This window comes from Sprattus sprattus, assembly GCF_963457725.1.
Source record: "Sprattus sprattus genome assembly, chromosome: 17".
NCBI classification, from domain to species: Eukaryota; Metazoa; Chordata; class Actinopteri; order Clupeiformes; family Clupeidae; genus Sprattus; species Sprattus sprattus.
Genome location: NC_137915.1, coordinates 14,748,760 through 14,767,908, shown reverse-complemented (window position 1 = coordinate 14,767,908; position 19,149 = coordinate 14,748,760). Strand labels below are relative to the sequence as shown.

At 46.5% G+C, this 19,149-nt stretch overlaps 1 protein-coding gene across 1 annotated transcript in view; it reads left to right on the top strand.

Annotated features, from left to right (window-relative positions):
* The window catches only part of cUnh8orf34 (chromosome Un C8orf34 homolog), an 80,664-nt gene that overhangs the window by 11,160 nt on the left and 50,355 nt on the right, over nucleotides 1–19,149 (top strand). The window contains exons 2-6 of the mRNA XM_080855328.1: nucleotides 5,669–5,816; nucleotides 6,813–6,944; nucleotides 10,206–10,334; nucleotides 10,592–10,614; nucleotides 12,153–12,319. Coding sequence (XP_080711454.1) covers nucleotides 5,669–5,816; nucleotides 6,813–6,944; nucleotides 10,206–10,334; nucleotides 10,592–10,614; nucleotides 12,153–12,319 — 599 coding nt within the window. The remainder of the gene's footprint in view (nucleotides 1–5,668; nucleotides 5,817–6,812; nucleotides 6,945–10,205; nucleotides 10,335–10,591; nucleotides 10,615–12,152; nucleotides 12,320–19,149) is intronic.

The window sequence follows — 19,149 nt, the reverse complement described above, 5'->3', positions numbered from 1 at the left end:
ACACACACACACACACACACACAAACACACACACATACACAGATATTCATGTCAATATATGCACCTAAACGTACAGACACATACACACACGTGTGCCAACATGCATACACAATCACGCACCAAGATATAGACACCAATGTGCACACATCCAGACGCTCTCTCTCTCTATCACACACACACACACACACACGCGCACATGTCAGGATTTGAATTAGAGAACGCTATCACCCTGTGTGTGTACTCCAGCCTTGTGGAGGTCTGACCACTAATTGACTTATCAGTGACCCAGCTGTGCCCCCCCACACTGGTGTTTAATTGATCCCATTATTAATGTGGCAGTGGGAGGACTGAGTGAAGATCATTCATCATGCCTGTAGTCAGTTAAAGTTAAAGACTAAGAGACACTTCTAGAGGTGTTACTCTGTTTGAATTACAATAATAGAGCTTGTTTAGGTATTCTTCAGGTACTCTTCAACATGTAAAAAAATAAAATACCCAGTAACTCGTTTCACAAGATTTAAGTTTTTCAGTTAAAGTTGTATTAAGTTTAAGTGACCCAGAGTGACTCACAGCTTGAGTACGAATACCACATGGTTTGAACCGTAATAGTATGTCTTGCACAGGTCTCCATGTCCAGCTACCATCTAACATTGAAAGTAATGAACTCCTTTCGGTCAATAAAGTAACCCTACCAGTCAAGCAAGGGTGAAGGGACAAAAAACACCTGCAAGGGATGCTGTGAGCTGATTGGTTCACTCGGAAGTCTTAACCCCGTCTGCAGCAGCACAGTCTGCTGCGCATGTTTGGTTTCAGACTGATTAGGTGTGTGCCCTCTGCCAGCACGTTGGCATCAGCCCGCTATGCTCAGTGTGGGCTCAAGGGCACTAATACGGGCATGGGGCTTAGATGTGTGTGTGTGTGTGCATGTGTCTTTCTTTTTATGTGTGTGTGTGTTTGTGTGTGTGTTTGTGTTCGTGCGTGTGAGTGTGTGTGTAGTGATCTTGTGTCAAGTACCTTATACCCTCCTGTGTCTCTCCAAATCATTATTTCTATCTCATGCTGCATCCCCAACCTCCATAACTTTTCATCACGGTCTCTCCCACCTGCCCCAGGGCTATAGCATGAAGTAAGTTTCTCCAGCAGGACTGGTGGTCTATGCCTGCAAGAGTTCTCTCCCCTGGCCCAAGTAAACATGGAGCACGGCCACAGTTCAAGGGCTAGAGCTCCTGACAGTCCTCTGCTCCGTTCTCTTGCAGTTGCCTAAGAAGATCAAACTCATCCTCACTGGGAGAGTCAAGAGGAGGGATCCAGTCTGCTCACAGCGGCCTCTGCACGTGTGGAGAGTGTTGAACTTTTATTCAGAAAGCTCAGGCTTCTGCTCCTGTAGGTCAACTGGTAGAGCAAGGTGCCAACATCTCCAAAGTCATGGGTTTGACTCCTAATATATATAATCAATACTGGTCAAATGTTTGTATTACCTTTTCTGTTACAATGTTCGAATAAAAGCTTCTGCTTGATGAGATGAGAAAAAAGTGAAATACATTCTTTCTTAATGACTTGTTGTGCAGAGCACACCGCTTGTGAACAAGCAGGCCCTGCTGGAACTGAGTAGAGCTGTAGCCTCAGTTAGACTGTGTTGCTAACCGAACGGGAAGAGATGCGAGCAGATATGCATTTTGTCAAGTGAACAAGGTCTTCGGTTTGAACTCTCGCCGGCCGGTGTTCCTGTCAGACAGACTCTGCACTGTCGGGGCGAATCAGACAGCGGCTCTTCTCACTGAGGCGTCGATAACTCTAACAGACGCGTCAAGGGGTGCCCCAGGCCAAAGAACAAACCTCCAGCAGGAAAGAGGGCCTCAGAGGATTGAGGGTGAAGGCCCTTTTGATTTCTCTTTCTCTTAAAATTTTAGTCCAAATGAAGAAGGTTGTCTGATCTCGAGGGTAATTAGACATGGATGCTGACAGACCAAGGCTGTTCAGTACTGTTTCTAACATTACAGCACTGAAAATACCTTGTAGAAATGCCTTCCATTGAACACCAGATGGGTGTGTGTGGTTGTGTGTGTGTGTGTGTGTATGTGTGTATGGTTGTCTGTTTTGCTATTGTTATTCTTTCAGCACTAGGCGATGTCGAGGCATTTTACTACATCATTCTGTTTTTATTGGCAAACTGCCTCATGGTTACAATGAGAGACCGCATCAGTAGTTTCTGTTGCTTATGGTGCGGAGTGCTACCGCAGCCTGGCAGCCAGTCCACTGAGTGCTCATTATCTCATTTCTGTCTCAGGTAGGGAGACTAGTAAAGGCTGTCCCAGAGTTCCAGTCCACCGAGTGCTCATTATCTCACCGCCGTCTCAGGTAGGGAGACTAGTAAAGACTGACCCGTCCACTGGGTGCTCGTTATCTCACCTGTCTCAGGTAGGGAGTAAAGACTGACCCAGGATCTGAAAGAAGATGTAGGGTAGTGGGGTAAGGAGCAGAAAGGTTTCCTCCCTCTCTCTCCCTGTTTGTTTCTTTTCTTCTGTTCATTACTTCTCTGATTAGTTCACTGTATTGTTTTTCTGTCCTATTATTTTTCTCCACAAACCACAAACTCTCTCTGGCTTACTCTCTTTTGTTCTGTCTCTTACACAAACAATCTCTCTCTCTCTCTCTCTCTCTCTCCCTCTCTCTCACACACACTCACACACAATCTCTTTCTGTCTCTCTCTCTCTCAGACACACTTAGACTCCCTCTCTCTCCCGCCCTCCGTCTGCTCCCCCCTCTCTACCTCTCTCTCTCTCTCTACTCTCTCTCTCTCTCTCTCTCTCTCTCTTTACTCTCTATCACTTCCCTTTTCTTCATGTCCCTGAGGGAGTCCTTGGGAGCCTCGGCTGCTGTTTAGGTGTAGTCCTTGAGAACCGCACAGCACAACTTGGATGGCTGACAGCTCCTCTATTAGTGGGAGCTCCCAGCAGCCTGTATCACACACACACACACACACACACACACACACACACACACACTCCCTTTGACGTGTCACTTTGTCTGAAATAGCAGCCATATGCGCCCTTATTCTGCTGATACCAGTGAATCCATAGAAATTATGTTACGGGCAGCAGACTGGACCTGAACAGGGAGACATTGGCCTAAATATGTGTGTGTGTGTGTGTGTGTCTGTGTGTGTGTGTGTGTGTGTGTATGTCTGTGTGTGTATATGTATATATTTGTGTGTGTGTGTGTTAACTTAAGCCGGTGTGTGTGTGTGTGGGAGAGAGTCTGTGCCCAGTTTCTGCCAAGAGAAATCTGATTACTGCATACACTGTGCACAATCATTCTATTTCCCTTGGTTACTTAGAGTAGCAGGGAGAACGAGAGAGAGAGAGAGAGGGGGAGCAAGAAAAAGAGAGAGATGGAGAGTGAGAGAGAGAGATGGAGAGCGAGAGAGAGAGAGAGAGATGGAAAGCGAGAGAGAGTTTTGAAATCTACATGGGAGGGCTCTGTACCCAGTGATAGCGCTGTGTGATTCCTTGCACAAAGGCCCTGTAAAGCGTCAGTGTTTTTTTTTTTTCATGCAATTGTGCTCGTCATGCTGGCTGGAGGCCCATTTATCTTCCTGGGTGGGGAGGACACATGAGTGGCCTTTACAAAGATAAATGGCGACAGGCACAGCCATAGCCACAGTCAAAGCCACAGCCACAGTCCCAAACCAAGAAAGGCCAGGACAGGCAAGGAAGAAGACAAACCAATGTGTTTCCTAGATGCGTGTGATCTGAGCCACTCTTCCCATGGATAAGCAATTACAGCCCGCGCTGGAAGGGTACTAGAGCAGCAAGGGTACTTAACACAGCTCTGATCACTCAGCTTCCATTTACAACCAACAGATTGCTGGCCTCTGTAATATACCACCCGTTGCTAGGTTAGTTTAATTACCTACAGAAGCTTGAAAGCTGTATTTACAACTCTGCACCGTGTGTGTGTGTATGTTCCTGTGTGCATTTTTCTGTTTGTGAGTGCGTGTGTGTCTGTGTGTGTGTGTGCGTGTGTGTGTGTGCTTGTGTGTCTGTGTGTGCTGTGTGTGTGTGTGTGTGTGTGTCTAGTGGTGCTTGAGGGAACACCATCATTCCACTTTTGGAGGTGAACGGGAAATAATTGTGATGAGGTGCACACTTACAACATTAAAGAAAAAGAAAGTAATTTCTTTTGGTTGTCAAATACAAACCCTTCCAGACCTATAATAATGAGGTTATTGTTGGTTTTTATTTTCATTCTTTGTTCAAGGTTCTCATTGAATTGGTTTTCATTCTTCAGAGATGCTATAAAAAGACTCAAATAGAAACAGGAAACCGAGAATTAACAGTAGCATTGGGAAGGCTCGTCTTTGTCTTTTCCCTTTACAATTGCGTCTGTTTGAACAGAATACTGCACTGCTTACGTCTTCATCACAGTGTAACAACTATCTGCAGGACAACCATGTCACCCATAACCAAGACAACTGAAAAAAAAAAAACTTTATTTATTTATGCGTTTGTTTTTATCGGCCAGTCTCAAGAGGCTCTTTCCCCTGTCTGGGTCCTGGAATTGGATTTTGGAGTGTGGGTGCTTACTCATGGTGACAGTGCAGGAGGCCTGCTCCTAATGCCAGCGATGCCATCTCGCCTCGGCTCCCACGGCTGGGCTGATTACTGCTGCTGGGGGGCTGTTTTGCCCTGAGCAGACACATTGGTGTTGGAGGAATGTCTCCCTTTCCAATTACTTAATGTGTCTCTCTTTCTCAATCTGCTGGTGTTTGTGTGTCAAAAGCTATGATGTTGGGCAGAGGCAGTTCACTCACTCAGGCACACACACACACACACACACACACACACACACACACACATACACACACACACACACACACACACACACACACACACACACACACACACACTCACTTCAATCACACACACAATGGACTGGGTTGTTGCTGCAGTTAGCATCGTGCTTATCAGTCAGGCCTTAGCTCCTGTCACTAATTCTACTAAAGTCAGGCAGAGTTCATGCCTTAAGCGTGTAATGTGCTACACCATGGTATGGGATCACTTTCATACAGTGGCTGTATGCATGAACACGCATGCACGCACACACACACATACACACACACGCACAGACACACAGACACACAGACACACAGACACACACACACACACACACACACACACACACACACACACACACACATACACAGATACACACAAAGACACGCCATTGCCATTGAATCCTTTAGTTACCTTACTGTCTGAATAGTTCAGTAATGGTCTAGAATGCTCTTCATCTCCTTCATCGTGTGAGGTTTTATAATGTCTTTTTTGGTGCATGTAATCTTTTGCAGAGTCAGAGGTCTTCTCTGAAGTCTGACTGCAGATTAGGATCCTAAAACACAGCCCCTTTTCTATCCTCACACACACACATACACACTCACTTCACTCACTCATACACACACACACACACACACACACACACACACACACACACACACACACACACACACACACTGGACTGGATTGAGGTGTTGCTGACTGCAGATTAAGATCCTAAAACACAGCCCCTTGTCTATCCTCAAACACACACACACACACACACACACACACACACACACACATCTCTCCTTAAATCCCTCCTGCTCAGCACTCTGTTTTACTCCTGCAGGAAATGATGACCAAGCTGATAACGGAGACCCCGGACCAGCCCATCCCTTTCCTAATCAGCCACCTGCAGAGCAAGCAGGAGAGCCCGGGCAAGCTGCAGAGGGCCCTGTCCGGCTCCGCCGCCCTGTGGGCAGACACCAGCGCAGCGGGTAAGGGCCGAGTGGGCAGCCAGACGCTGTGAGGGTGATGAGGAGACACTGGGCATCCTTTGGGGCAGCTATGATGGGCAACATAACAGAGAGTCATTGTTTCAGACAGTATACACAGCTCAGTGTTCAGCTCACTGTTCAGATCAAGACTGACACGGTTATAGATGACAATAGGACTTGCCATTACCTTATATGTAGATTAAGATGTTATTTGATAAAAAGGCTAAAGATAAACAGTGCTCTCTTGATAAACAGTGCTCTCTCCACTATGTTGGCTGTTGGCAGTAATATCGCCTCCCAGTGATGCCCAGAGCATCTCCCAGTGTGTCGTCAGCCTACTGATACACCTCATTAGTAGCGCTAGTGCTCGTGCCTCTGTCATGTCATTCCTGTATGTGCGCGCCAGATGCACGCTGGAATACATGCTAGCATTATGGGTATACAGCACGGGGACAGATAAGCCTGCAGGAATACACAGCCTCAGTACACGGCCCTCTTTGTTTCCTCTGTTTTCTTCTTTTCATATCTCTTTGGCTTGTATCTTGTGTCTTTATGCCTTTCTATCTATCTTGCTCTATCTCTGTTCTCCCTTTTTCCTCTGTGTTGGTCACAGAGGCACACGCACACACACACACACACTCTCCTTACACACACACACACACACCTGCGCACACACACAAACACAAACACAAACATACACACACACGCACTTAAGTAGACAGATAACTCAAGTTTTTTTTGTTGCATTTTTTGGGGGTTTTGTTGTTGTGGGCTGTATAGCTTTATTAGTGCAGCTTCCTTGGCTATCACTCTTCCCCGGTTCAGAGAGGTTGTGTGTGTGTGTGTGTGTGTGTGTGTGTGTGTGTGTGTGTGTGTATGTGTGTGTGTGTGTGTGTGTGTGTGTGTGTGTGTGTGTGTGTGTGTGTGTGTGTGTGTGTGTGTGTGTGTGCGCGCGTGCGCGGTTGTGCTGTGTGGATTTGATTCATCTGTCTGCAGAAAACAAAGGAAGTCGGCGGGAGTTCAGGAGTTACGAGAAGCCGTGGCAGATCCATCCCAAAAAGCCCAAGAAGTCGAAGAGTGACCTGGCCATGTCCAACATCTCCCCTCCCTCGCCAGAATCAAAGTCACGTGAGGATAAGATCTCTCCACTTCAATTAACTGATAGAGCCGGGTTCTAACAACACCAAGGTCAGGGGTTAGATGCCCATGGAGCGCTGATTTCATGACGAAGTATACTGCATCTTCACTGGTTATAACAACACCAAGGTCATGGGTTAGATGCCCAGGGAGCACTGATGTAATGATGAAGTATACTGCATCTGCACTGTACACTATCAGTTGAGGTAAAGGAACAAATTATCTAAATTGACTGATAGAGCCAGGTGCTAACAAGGTAATGGCCAATGACCAGGATGGATGATAAGGTCATGGGGTCGGTGAGCAAGGAGCACATGCACTAATGAAAATGTATGTGTCTGTGCTATACTGTCCACTTTGGAAGAAAGCGTCTGTTGAAAATGAAAAAATGTTAATAACCTGGAGCTGTCATTCTCAGCGCCATGATCATTAAATGAGCCAGTGCAGAAATGAGCCATCTGATGAAGGCCAGCGTGTGTGTGTGTGTGTGTGTGTGTGTGTGTGTGTGTGTGGAAAGGGGGGGGGGGATTTATTGGCCATTTGGGTCGTCTCGGGACCAGAGGAGAGAATTAAATAATTTAGCATTGCGCTCCGTCTCTGCCAGCGGCTCTATTTCAGGCCCAGTGATAACATCAACCCAATTTCACAGCGAATGGCAGTGAAAGACACTATGTCATTTTCATAAATCTGTCTGTCTCCCGCTCTTTTTACAGTTCTTTAAGGGATATGTGTTCAGTTTTATTTCTCAGTTACCCGCTGAGATACACACATCACAAATGTCACGTGCACAGCTGGAAATGCTTTTTAAAAATATTTTTGTGTTTTGGCAGTGGATGAACTCCTCTCACATTGTTTTCAGCCTGTAGGCAGTGTGCGACAGTTAACAAGCTCTTTTAAATCAACAGTGTACATTACAACAGCTTATGAATTACAGCATCTTATTAGCTGCACTGATCTGCTACCATGCTGTAATAGAGAGCAAAACATGTTTTGTACTCTTTATGACAGCTGGCTCTCAGATCTCACTGTTTCCCCCTTCATACAACCCAGCGATCTAGATCAAACTTCCCTGGGTAATGCAGTCCAGGCAAGCGCATTAGCATCCTTGTTCATGCCTTTAGCCAGGGGGCTAAGGGAGAGATAAGCGCTAAAGAGCTGCCCTGCGCTGTCTGTCCGGGCTTTCCTCTCTCGTTATCCCCAAGCCACGCAGTGCTCAGTGCTGACCGCCTTGCCTGTGGACTCCTGAGGACCCGTCCGTCACACACTCGGTGGACCTGCTCTGCTCCAAGGCTGCTCAGCCACCGCAGCTCAAAGGGAGCAGAGCTCTGGCTCAGGTGGCGCTGAGGACACTGTGGCACATTAACTCTCCTCTTGTTATCTCCCTGGGCCTGTGGAAAGCCCCCATGCTGAAGCATAGCTAGGAATTATGGGAATTATTGAAGAAATCCTGAACTGAACCTCCTGGATTATTATTTTTTTTTTTAAGATTGCTTTTGGCACAAAGAAAGGACAGTAGAGCGAGAAAGGAAGAGAGCTGGAGAGAGATCGGGAGAGGGATTGGGAAATGATCTTGAAATGATCGTAAGTCTGACTCGAACCGGGTCCCCATGGGCATTCCGGCCCATTTATGGTACAGGGATGCTGCTGCTTGCCCCACAGCTCCTGAACCTCATGGATTGGATGATGCTAACCCACCTTTGCTTTGGCCCGACCATGTCGCGCACAACGATTCTCAAAACTGTCTACTGCCAATTAAACGGTGATGGCTAAATTATAGGGAATGCACACTTCTAGACTGCATGTAGGTCACTGTAGATTCTTCACTAGTAGCCTTGAAAACTGCCACCTTGGATAGTGTTACCTAAGGGGATACACCAAGCCAGTGAACCAACCGAACAGGAGAGTCAGGGTCTGTCACCCTTCTGACACACACGCCTCATATTCTTCCTGTCAGAGTGTCAGAAGCCTGGTTCAGAGCCAGGACAAGAGGGACAGGGAGAGGGTGTCAGAGAGAGTGTGAGTGAGTGAGAGAGAGCATAGACTAGCAGCATCTGTGTCACAGCCAGTTTCGTCACGTCAGTTGCACTTACACCAGTGTTGACACCTGTCAGTTACACTGGCTGTTCCACAGATGAAATCAGTCAGGTGGGAGACTCTCTCTCTCTCTCTCCTGCATTCTCTCTCTTTTTCTCTTGCATTCTCTCTCTCTCTTTCTCTGGGCCTCAGCCCCAATGGAACCCGTAGGCAGGCATGTTACTCAAAGGTCCAGCCACCTAATAATGGCCTGTTGGTCTCACCTAAATGAGCGAGAATAAGCTTCACCAAACACGCTCCCCAATGAAAGTCCAGTCTTATTAGCATGCTCTGCTGCCTATACTGTACATACTTATTATTCAGTCCTGCGCTAAAGGTCCAGGGTGACTAAGCAAGCGGCCGTCTGCATATCAACTACACCTTCTTTTAAAATGTATTGTATACACCTCGAGCGGAATAGGAGAATACATATTTGATATATTCCCAGTCACGGCCGCTGTGTCTACTTTCCATAAGACCGGATACTCTGTGAGGTATAAACATTCGTGGAGTGCCGGTGGAGGGAGGGAGGGAGTGGAGGAGAGGGATCCTGACTGATGGTATCTGCATCTGGGTCATCCTTGGTTTGACCCATTTCGAGGAGTTAATTACTCTGAGTATTGCAGACTTACAGCAGCTGAGAGGTGGATATCAAAGAATGAGATAGTAGGTTGGTGGATTAGTGTGTGTTTGTGTGTGCGTGTGCGTGTGCGTGTGCGTGTGCGTGTGCGTGTGCGTGTGTGTGTGTGTGTGTGTGTGTGTGTGTGTGTGTGTGAGAGAGATGCTGAAGGACTGAAAGTTTGGCTGGTAGCATGTGGCTGATGATTCAACATATGTACAGAGGGTTTTTATAGAGACTCTATAAAACACAGCTGTTGTCAACAAAGTTTCCCTTAATGAATGTTGGCTGGATATAAAAGTGTAAACTTCTAGATTTCTAGAACAAATGGACAGGAAGAGCATGCTAGCTAGCTATGAACATTTCAATTGTGTTTGAATCAGATCAGATAAGCTGTAACAGGAGTGGAGGAAAGAATTATTTAGAAACACCAATGATTTCTTGTGTGTGTGTGTCCAGTGCCCCACTTCATAGCACCCCTGGTGGAAACTTCTAGACATTTATAAATAAACGCAGATTGCTAGCCTGCTATTTAGCCTCTTGTCTGTGTGTGTTCCCAGTGCCTCGCTCTATAGAGCGCCCCTCGTGGGAGTGGAGGTCCAAGCCAGAGAGTCATGATTTTGATGAGCTCAACCACATCCTACAGGAGAGCAAGAAGCTGGGGAAAGCCCTGGAAAACCTGTCCCGCAGTGAGTTGATGCAACCCTCTGCCTTCGATGAGTAGTGTCAGTGTTCGTGTGTGTGTGTGTTTGTGTTTGTCTGTGTGAATTTATATGTGTTTTTATATCGCTCTATGTACTCTCAGCTTGTGTCTGGACATGTGCTGGTTAGTTTGTTTTCTACAGAAATAGATAGCAATAGATTGTAGAATGTAGAAATACAAAATGTTTATGCTAACCTGATGAGTCTGTACAGTTTAAATTAAGGCTTGTTCTTTTGTCCTTAGGCATCGCTGAGTCAGATGATCAGGTAATATTATTTTCTGTGTATTGTACAGTCGTACCAAGTCTGTTTCTTAACATGATTCTGTGTATAGCCTGCCCATAGAATGAATGCTGTAAACGATACACACATCACTTGTATACATCACTCTGTATATAAAACGTCCTTGTTTATGGGTTAATAATAGCTTCTATTTAAAATGCAGGATGAGCGTAGTTGGAGTGTGTTTGTGGCCGGTGTTTGAGGAGGGTGTTTGATGAAATGAGATGTGTGCTGCTTTGCCTGCAATACTTCACAGACCTTTCATCTGCCTTCATCTGCCTGGCTCCCAGCCCAGAGCTACAGCAGCCCCCCCCCGCCCCCCCCCCCCCCCCCCAGCCCCCGGACACGTGGAGCGGGCTGGATATTAAAGCCCTCCGCTTTAATATAAATGAAATGTCATTGGGTTCTCCTCTTCCTGCATGTGGGGGAATAGATCCTGGGATATGCATAGGAGGACGAGGTGGAGGAGGAAATGGGGTGGGGTGTTTGCGCGGAGGATTAAAATGTGCAAATGTTGAGAAACACAAGCCGGGAAGGCTGAGGGGAATACTAATGGCCTCCGAAACACAGAGATCCTCATGGGTTATAGCAGCTGTCTCCGGCTCAGAAACAAGATCCCTAGATATGCCAGATACGGGCCGGAACAGAGGTGCGGTCCAAATAGCAAACAAACACTTTAAGGAGGTTGTTTTTCGGGGAACAAGCATGGATGCTGGGCTGGGGTTGAAGTTTAAAAGTAGTGTGCAGTTTTGAGTGGCATCTATTAGTAGAAATGGAATATAGTATTGATAATATGTTTTCATTAGTGCATGAATCATTGTGTTTTCGTTGGCTTTGAAAGAGCCCTTCATATCTACGTAGGGAGCGGGTCCTCTTCCACGGAATCTTTTTCAAAGTCTTTTTCAATCACTTTGCACGGTCATGTTTCAGAACAGAACGGACAAACCAAAACACTGGTTCTAGAGAGGGATTTTTGCCTTTATATGCCATTTTACCGTAGGTACTCACAAACGCTTGTAAAGGGAAAGGTATTCAATTGGTTGCAATTCAGCAACCTCACCACTAGATGCCACTAAAAATGACACACTGTACCTTTAAATTGAACAATTTGGAATGTTTACACAAAAAGGTTAAAGTTTAAAGGTTAAAGAAAACACGTTTGCCTCGAATGTCTGCCGAGCGCACCTCAGATTAAGAGCCACGAGATATTTGGGACATGGTTAGGATGAGGAGTGAGGGAATAGCCTTCCTGCCGACTGTCTCATATTCCTTCCTCTGTGGCCAGCTGTTTGAATATGTATGTGCAGTAGGGTGTGTTGAAATGCTGCCCCATAGGCTTAATGTGTTTGTCTAATACAGGGTCCTGTCATGTGTTCTCCTTTTCTACTCTTTTCTTCTTTTGGTGTTCTGTCATGTTTCTCCTTCATATGGTTTATGGTTTATGGTTTGTATCCCTTTTTCCCCCTACCTTTTCCTACTTTTTTCCTTCTCCCCTCTGTTCACTCTTCTTTCCTTTCCCTCAGGACCTGTGCTTGTATAACTCGTCTGTGCTGAAGCCGCGGGTGGTAGGGGAGTGGGTTGGCCGACAGGAGGACGACTCAGATCCTCTGGCGGCCGAGATGCTGCAGCCTCCCGTCCCCAGGGCCAAGACCGAGAGCTGGGGGAGCGAGGAGAACAGCCCTGCAGGGAGGTGAGAAGAGGTGGTGGAGAGAGAGGAGGATAGAGAGAGAGAGAGAGAAAGATGGTAAGAGGGAAGAGATGAAGATTCAGGATCAAGAGCTGGTGGAGTGAAGGGACCAGCCCTGCAGGGAGGTGAGGAGAGGGAAAGAGAGAAAACAAGAGGGACGGAGAGAGAGGCGAAGGTAGAGAGAGAGTGGTAGAGAGAGAGAGCCACAGAGATGGAGCTAAAGGGAAAGGGAGAGAGTAAGAGAGTGAAAGATAGAGCAAGGGAGAGGAGTGGGAGAGAGGGATAAAGGGAAAATGAGACAGATGTGTGGAAAAAGAAAGTGGGTGAGGGGGTGAAGTAGTTAGACAGATAGAGAGAGTGGGAGAGAGAGAGAGGGGGAGGAAGAGGAGGAAAGGTCTTATATCTATAAATGATATAATTTCTAGAGGAGAGTCATTGTCTTATATTCAGTCTTAAGGAGGGGATTTAAGAACATAAGAGGGAGTCAAGTGGAGGTTTCTCACTTACACTCCTGCAAAAGCAAAGTCAAATCTGTGCTATGAACACCAGGAGAAGACAGAGCAGAACATGTGGTGTTCCCTCTCCCATGTAACGTTCAGTATGTGTTCTACTGTGTTCCCCCTCCCATGTAACGTTCAGTACGTGTTCTACTGTGTTCCCCCTCCCATGTAACGTTCAGTACGTGTTCTACTGTGTTCCCCCTCCCATGTAACGTTCAGTACGTGTTCTACTGCACGTTGGGGTTCAGCAGCGGATGTTTGTTCATGCCCCAGCACCGCTTTGTATTTGGTGTGGCAGATGTGTAATCTTTTGAACACTAAGCCTGTATATGCATGTACGTAAGTGTGTGTGTGTGTGTGTGTGTGTGTGTGTGTGTGTGTGTGTGTGTGTGTGTGTGTGTGTGTGTGTGTGTGTGTGTGTGTGTGTGTGTGTGTGTGTGTGTGTGTGTGTGTGTGTGTGTGTTTGTGTGTGTGTGTAGACCAACAGTCTGAAGAAATCTCTTAGGCAGTGTTCCTCCAGTCCAATTAACACCTGGCACTCAGGTAGGATGGGGCTTGTGACTCCGCTGTGCTCAGACCTTAGGGATCTGTTGTTGGAAACAATCAAGCTCAGCAAAATAGGTTTCCTTCTTAATGTTTCACTTGCAGGCATTAGTGGCAGTGGGCTTAGACGGAGCGCACCTTTAATATTCCATTGCATTTGCATTTGCATAGGCAGTCAAGAATCTATGAAATGATAAACGAACCCTGACCAATCTAATATAATACCTTATCAGTGTGAGATCAGGCAATCATGTATCTCAAGCATGCTGGATCCTTCATGGGTCTGCAGTCGGTTGGTAAGCCCTCTGTGATTGTGTTATGTTAATAATAAAGTGATTTCTTTTGCCTTCGTTTGTGATTGGTACTGTGCTTTAGGGGCTGAAAGTTTCGGCTATAGTCTATAGTATATTGTGCCGTGTCAAGTTTGATGTGTAGGCCATGTGTTATGTACTGCGTTTGAGTGTGTGCGTGAGAGAGAGAGAGAGTGTGTGTGTGTGTGTGTGTGTGTGTGTGTGTGTGTGTGTGTGTGTGTGTGTGTGTGTGTGTGTGTGTGTGTGTGTGTGAGTGTATGTATGTGTGTGTGCGTGAGTGTGAGAGAGAGAGTGAGTGTTCGTAGGGCACAATTTCGTCCACTGAGGACTCGGCTAATTATCTTGAATCGTACCTGAAACCATACATCAGAGCAGCAGGGTCGGTGTGACAGAAGGTGGCTTGATTCCATTAGCTTATTCTGTTCACTTGATTACACAAGAATTACTGCGCCTCGGGCTTGATTTAGCCAGCCATCCAGCCAGCCAGCCATCCAGCCATTCATCCAGCCAGCCAGCTGAGCGAAACACTGGTCCCCGTAGGCGGTCGACACGTGGTCATCTCATTTCACCAGACGGCTCTGATCTTAGACCAGTGCCCTGGGTTCACTTTAATGAAACATTTCATTGGCACTGCCTGAAGACCTTACCCACTGTGACGCCATACGCTGGAACAGATGAACTGAACTGTTTGTTCTCTGTGTGAATGGATATGACATGAATATCATTTCAGTGATAAATGGAGGACGGATTCAGACTAGATATGTAACAGACATTCATTCAGTTATCTACTATGACTGGATATTGTGAGGCTAACGTGCAGTGAAGGCATTCTCACATTCAGCGCTACAGCTCAATGAAAAGTTGATTGCACTCCAGTCTAATATGAGACATTCAGTCTGACGTTTCTCGTTTCCCCTCACAGCCCCCACCGGTCCCCCTCGCCCCCCCCTGTCACCTGGGCTGTAGTGACAGCCGCATGAGTGGAGTCCCAGCGTGACTCAGGGCCAGTGTGCTCCTGCTGTAGTCTCCATGCTGGGCTGAGTGGTCCTTCTGGCAGCAGTAGCAGCTCTGGTCTCTGCAGCTCTGAGTGCAGCTGGACTAATCTCACGCTCTTCCACAAAGGAGAGTTCTATGAGCACAGAAGAATGGTGCCATTTCTCCCTCTTAACACAACCCCCCTCCCGTCCCCCCCATGCACTTCTGCTCTTTGCCCATACTGGGTCTCACCTTAGCTGTTAAAGTGTAGGGGTGAAGGTAAGGAGAGAGGGCAGAGGAGGTGCGGAGGTGTGCAGGGGGGAGGAGGTGTTGGAGGAGACGGAGTGGGTGAGAGATGGAGGCTCCGGCGTGGCCCCCTTCCAGACCTCTCCTCCAGTGCTGCTAAGTCTGTGTGTGGGATGCTGACTAAACCATGCAGTGGATGCCAGTCTCTCTTTCTCCCCCCACACTTCTCTATCTCTCTTTTTCCTCCACACTTCTCTATCTCTCTTTCCCTCCACACTTCTCTATCTCTCTTTCCCTCTACACTTCTCTATCTCTCTCTCCCCCCACACTTCTTTATCCCTCTTTTTCCCTCCTCATGTCTCTCAGTGTATCCAAGTCTCTCTTTTTCCCCTCTGTCATTTCTCATCAATCTTGCGTTCTTGGCTCTTCAGGCTGTCTTTCTCTTTCTACAGCAGCTTCTCTCCACACACACACACACACACACACACACACAGTATAATACGTCTGCGCTTGGTATCACCAGTCTGTGATAACATTATGTGCCCCATACAGCTCAGAATGGATTCCCCATTCTAAAGGTTTTTAATCACTAGCAGAAAAAGATAAAGAAGGGAAAAAAGTAGTGAGAGAGACAGAGAAGGAGAAAGAAAGCTAGAGAAAGGACTTGCGAGGAGGTCATATTACTTCTCTTATTACTGTATTTTCTGTCTTTACACACACACTTTTCATATTACTGTATATTCTGTCTTTATACACACAATCACATTCTGTTTTTTTTTCAATCTTATATCACAAAAGAATGTGTTGTTTACTGATTTGAATGAAATTGAATTAAGCAGAGGCAGCTGGAATAGAGAAAAAGGAGTGAGGGGAGGAATAGGCAGAGGGAGCGACAGAGAGAGAGAGAGAGAGAGAGAGGGAAAAGAAGAGTGGGAGAGTGCGAGCAGGAGGGTGCTTGTGCGTGGACCACTAATGATCACTGATCACCTCCATCTGTGAGTCATCCACCTCGCACGCTAAGTGCTGTCCTCTGATTACAGAACCCCCCCACTCACACACATACACACACAATTACCCCTCCTCCACCACCATACCTCAGACATCATCCTAATGGAATTACACAGCCCTAATCATTTACTGAGAGGAAAGCCAGACACTTTCAATATCGAGCACCATAACTGGACCACCACCCCCACTATCAATTCAACCAGCCCCTCCGTACAATACACTGGGCCACACCTGGGCGTATTTGAGACATATTTAAGCCTTTTTTGAGACGTATTTGAGACATATTTGAGACGTATTTGAGACGTATTTGAGACATATTTGAGCCGTTTTTGAGACATATTTGAGACGTATTTGAGCTGGACCTGGGGTAGATTTATCCCAGCGTTTGCAGCTGTGTGAGATTTCTTTGCTCAGTGTTTTTTTATTATTATTCTTTCTCAGCCTCGGTGCTGATGTCCTCTGGGGTCTGGCCAGGTTTGTTGTTGTTGATGTGGATCCGAAGAAACAAATTACCTGAGCCGCGCTGTGCCATGCAGTGCTGACGGAGGTGCTGAGAGAGATATGAAGGTGTCTCCCACAGGAACGAACAGACAAGCACACACACACACACACACACACACACCACACACACACACACACACACACACACACACACGCACACATACACACACTCTCAGACACACACACACACACACATACTGTATACACTCTCTCACAAACACACACACACACACTCTCAGACACACACACACACACATGTATACACTCTCTCGCACACACACACACATTTGCACACACACACGCACCTCTCTCTCTCAGATACACACACACACACACAAACTCTTTCTCTGTTTCAGACACACTCACACACACACACACACACACACACACACACACACACACACACACACACAAACAACACCAACACACACACAACCCCAACACACACAGAAACCTGTTATTTCTTCACATATACGCACAGACATTGCATGATGCACACACACTGACACTATCTCATACTCGCTTTGCTCCACTGGGGATTGTCTCCAGCCGTTGCAACCTAACGGCCGAAGACCTCTGGTGAAACTATTGGACCAGCCATTAACCAATTGGCATTGACCACTATGGAATAGCTAAACTTACACTAGGGTGTCGGGTGTGTAGCGGCGGGCCTGGTTTCGATTCAGGATCACTGCAGGTTGTGTGTATGTTGCTTTTGATAAAAAAAAGTGTCTGCTGATCTTTACCTTCAATATATTTGCCTTTTCAATTGTTTGATGTTTGCTAGCATTGCTACTATTGTTTTGTATTGCTTCATTTAGCTCTAGAACTGCCGCCATTGTTGTAACTACATCTCAAACGAACGCATTACTTCAATGTCATCGCACCTTGCCACGCCCACTGGTCACTGATTGGTCTGCCCTTCAGAATGGCTCAGCGAGTCATCTTGTGGAAGAGTTTTAATGATTGTTCTTTCTACATGATGTTCATCTGTGATGGGTTTTGTTCCGATTTGGGCGTCATTCTGGCAGCAACCAAAGTCAACCGGTGGCATAATGAAACTAGATTGATCGGTGGAAATTAACATATAAAGCATTACCATACCATTACCTTAAGAGCATTACCATTTCCTTTTATTGCTGGTTGCAAATACAGCTCTAGACATAGATTCTCTGCAATTTGAATACATTGAGTCAGTGATGCAGCTTGTATCAATAGCTACACTTGAGATTTCTGATCCTTTAGTAACAGCCATAGACTCATAGGATCTAATGAATACAAAATAATAAATATGTCAATTCTGTGACAACTCGAACCTCACACAATGTATTTAAGACACTAATGTATTTGTGGGTATTTCTATTCACTCTTCAATACTCACGTAACTGCCTGGACCATAACTGCCTTGCCTGGAGGTTGCTCTCGATTCTCATTGAAGAGAGAAATGCCCCTCTTTTACGAGGAGGTTGTGATGGCAACTTAGGGCAGAGAGTCTCACTGTCTGCCTAGTATAGCAAGGTGAGAGGTCAGAGTGGGGTTGGGCTGGGCTGGGCTGGGCTGGGCTGGGCTGGGCTGGGCTGGACTGGACTGGACTGGACTGGACTGGACTGGGCTGGGCTGGGCGGGGCTGGGCTGGGCTGGGCTGGGCTGGGCTGGGCTTGACTGGGCTTGGCTGGGCTGGACTGGACTGGGCTGGGCTTGGCAGGAGTCTGCGTGGCCTTTAAAGAACTCTCCCCATGCCCAGCAGGGGCTTCTCTCACTCTTGCTGTGTCTGTGTGTGTGTGTTTGTGCGTGTGTAATTGTCAGGTCCTTAATATCACGCTACTTATTTCCCACGCAGGAGTATTTTGATCATAGAACATGGCTGATTTGCACAGTCACTGAGCTAATTCTTCCTGACAGCTCTCTGACCACCAATTGGGCTAATTATATGTTAATTCAGCCATTTTGGTGGAACTGTTGTGCATTTTGATGTTGATCCTGGTTGATCTTATTAGCTGCCACAGTTAGCTCTCCCTGTGGCTCCCGATACTGTTTCAATGACACATCTGACTGCTTTGGGCAGGAGATGATTCCCCTTCACGGTTTGGCAGCTAAGATTGTTATTGACTTACAAATGTCCTCTAGTATCAAGGTTAGGCACAGGCGCTTTACTTGAAATGTAAGTAGGACATTAGATGGGAATGGTGTCTAGAAGTGCAAAGAAATGTACAAAAAGTACCCTGGCAATGATAGAAAATGATGTTGCATTTTTCTATTTCATTTAGATGTTTCCAAACACCAGTCGATTCCGTTGCCATTTCTCTTTAAAGGAAGTGTGTGTATATGGAAACACACATAGGCACACACACCCACACACAGACAGACACACACACTTTCTCTCAGCACTAATACCTCCCTAGGAGTTTCTCTGTCTCTCTCCTCTCTCTTTTTATTTCTTCCTTCCATTTCTCTCGGTATGAGAAACCTGTGGGTGTTTAATATGGAATATATATATATTTTTTAAATCCTCTGCAGTGCCTCTGAGACTGGGTTTCTTTGGCTGTTGATGAGCAGAGCTGAGGGAGAAGCCTGGCAGGTCTGCTGACACAGTCACCTTACGGATCCCAGCAGAGACGGATGGCTGGGATGATGGTGGTGGCTACCGTAGTTATTAAACTATTGCAGGAAGAAGACCACTCTGCTTCCTTCATATGGAGGGACCCATTAGCATAGTAATGTCCTGCACCGGACTCTAAGGAAGTGTGGA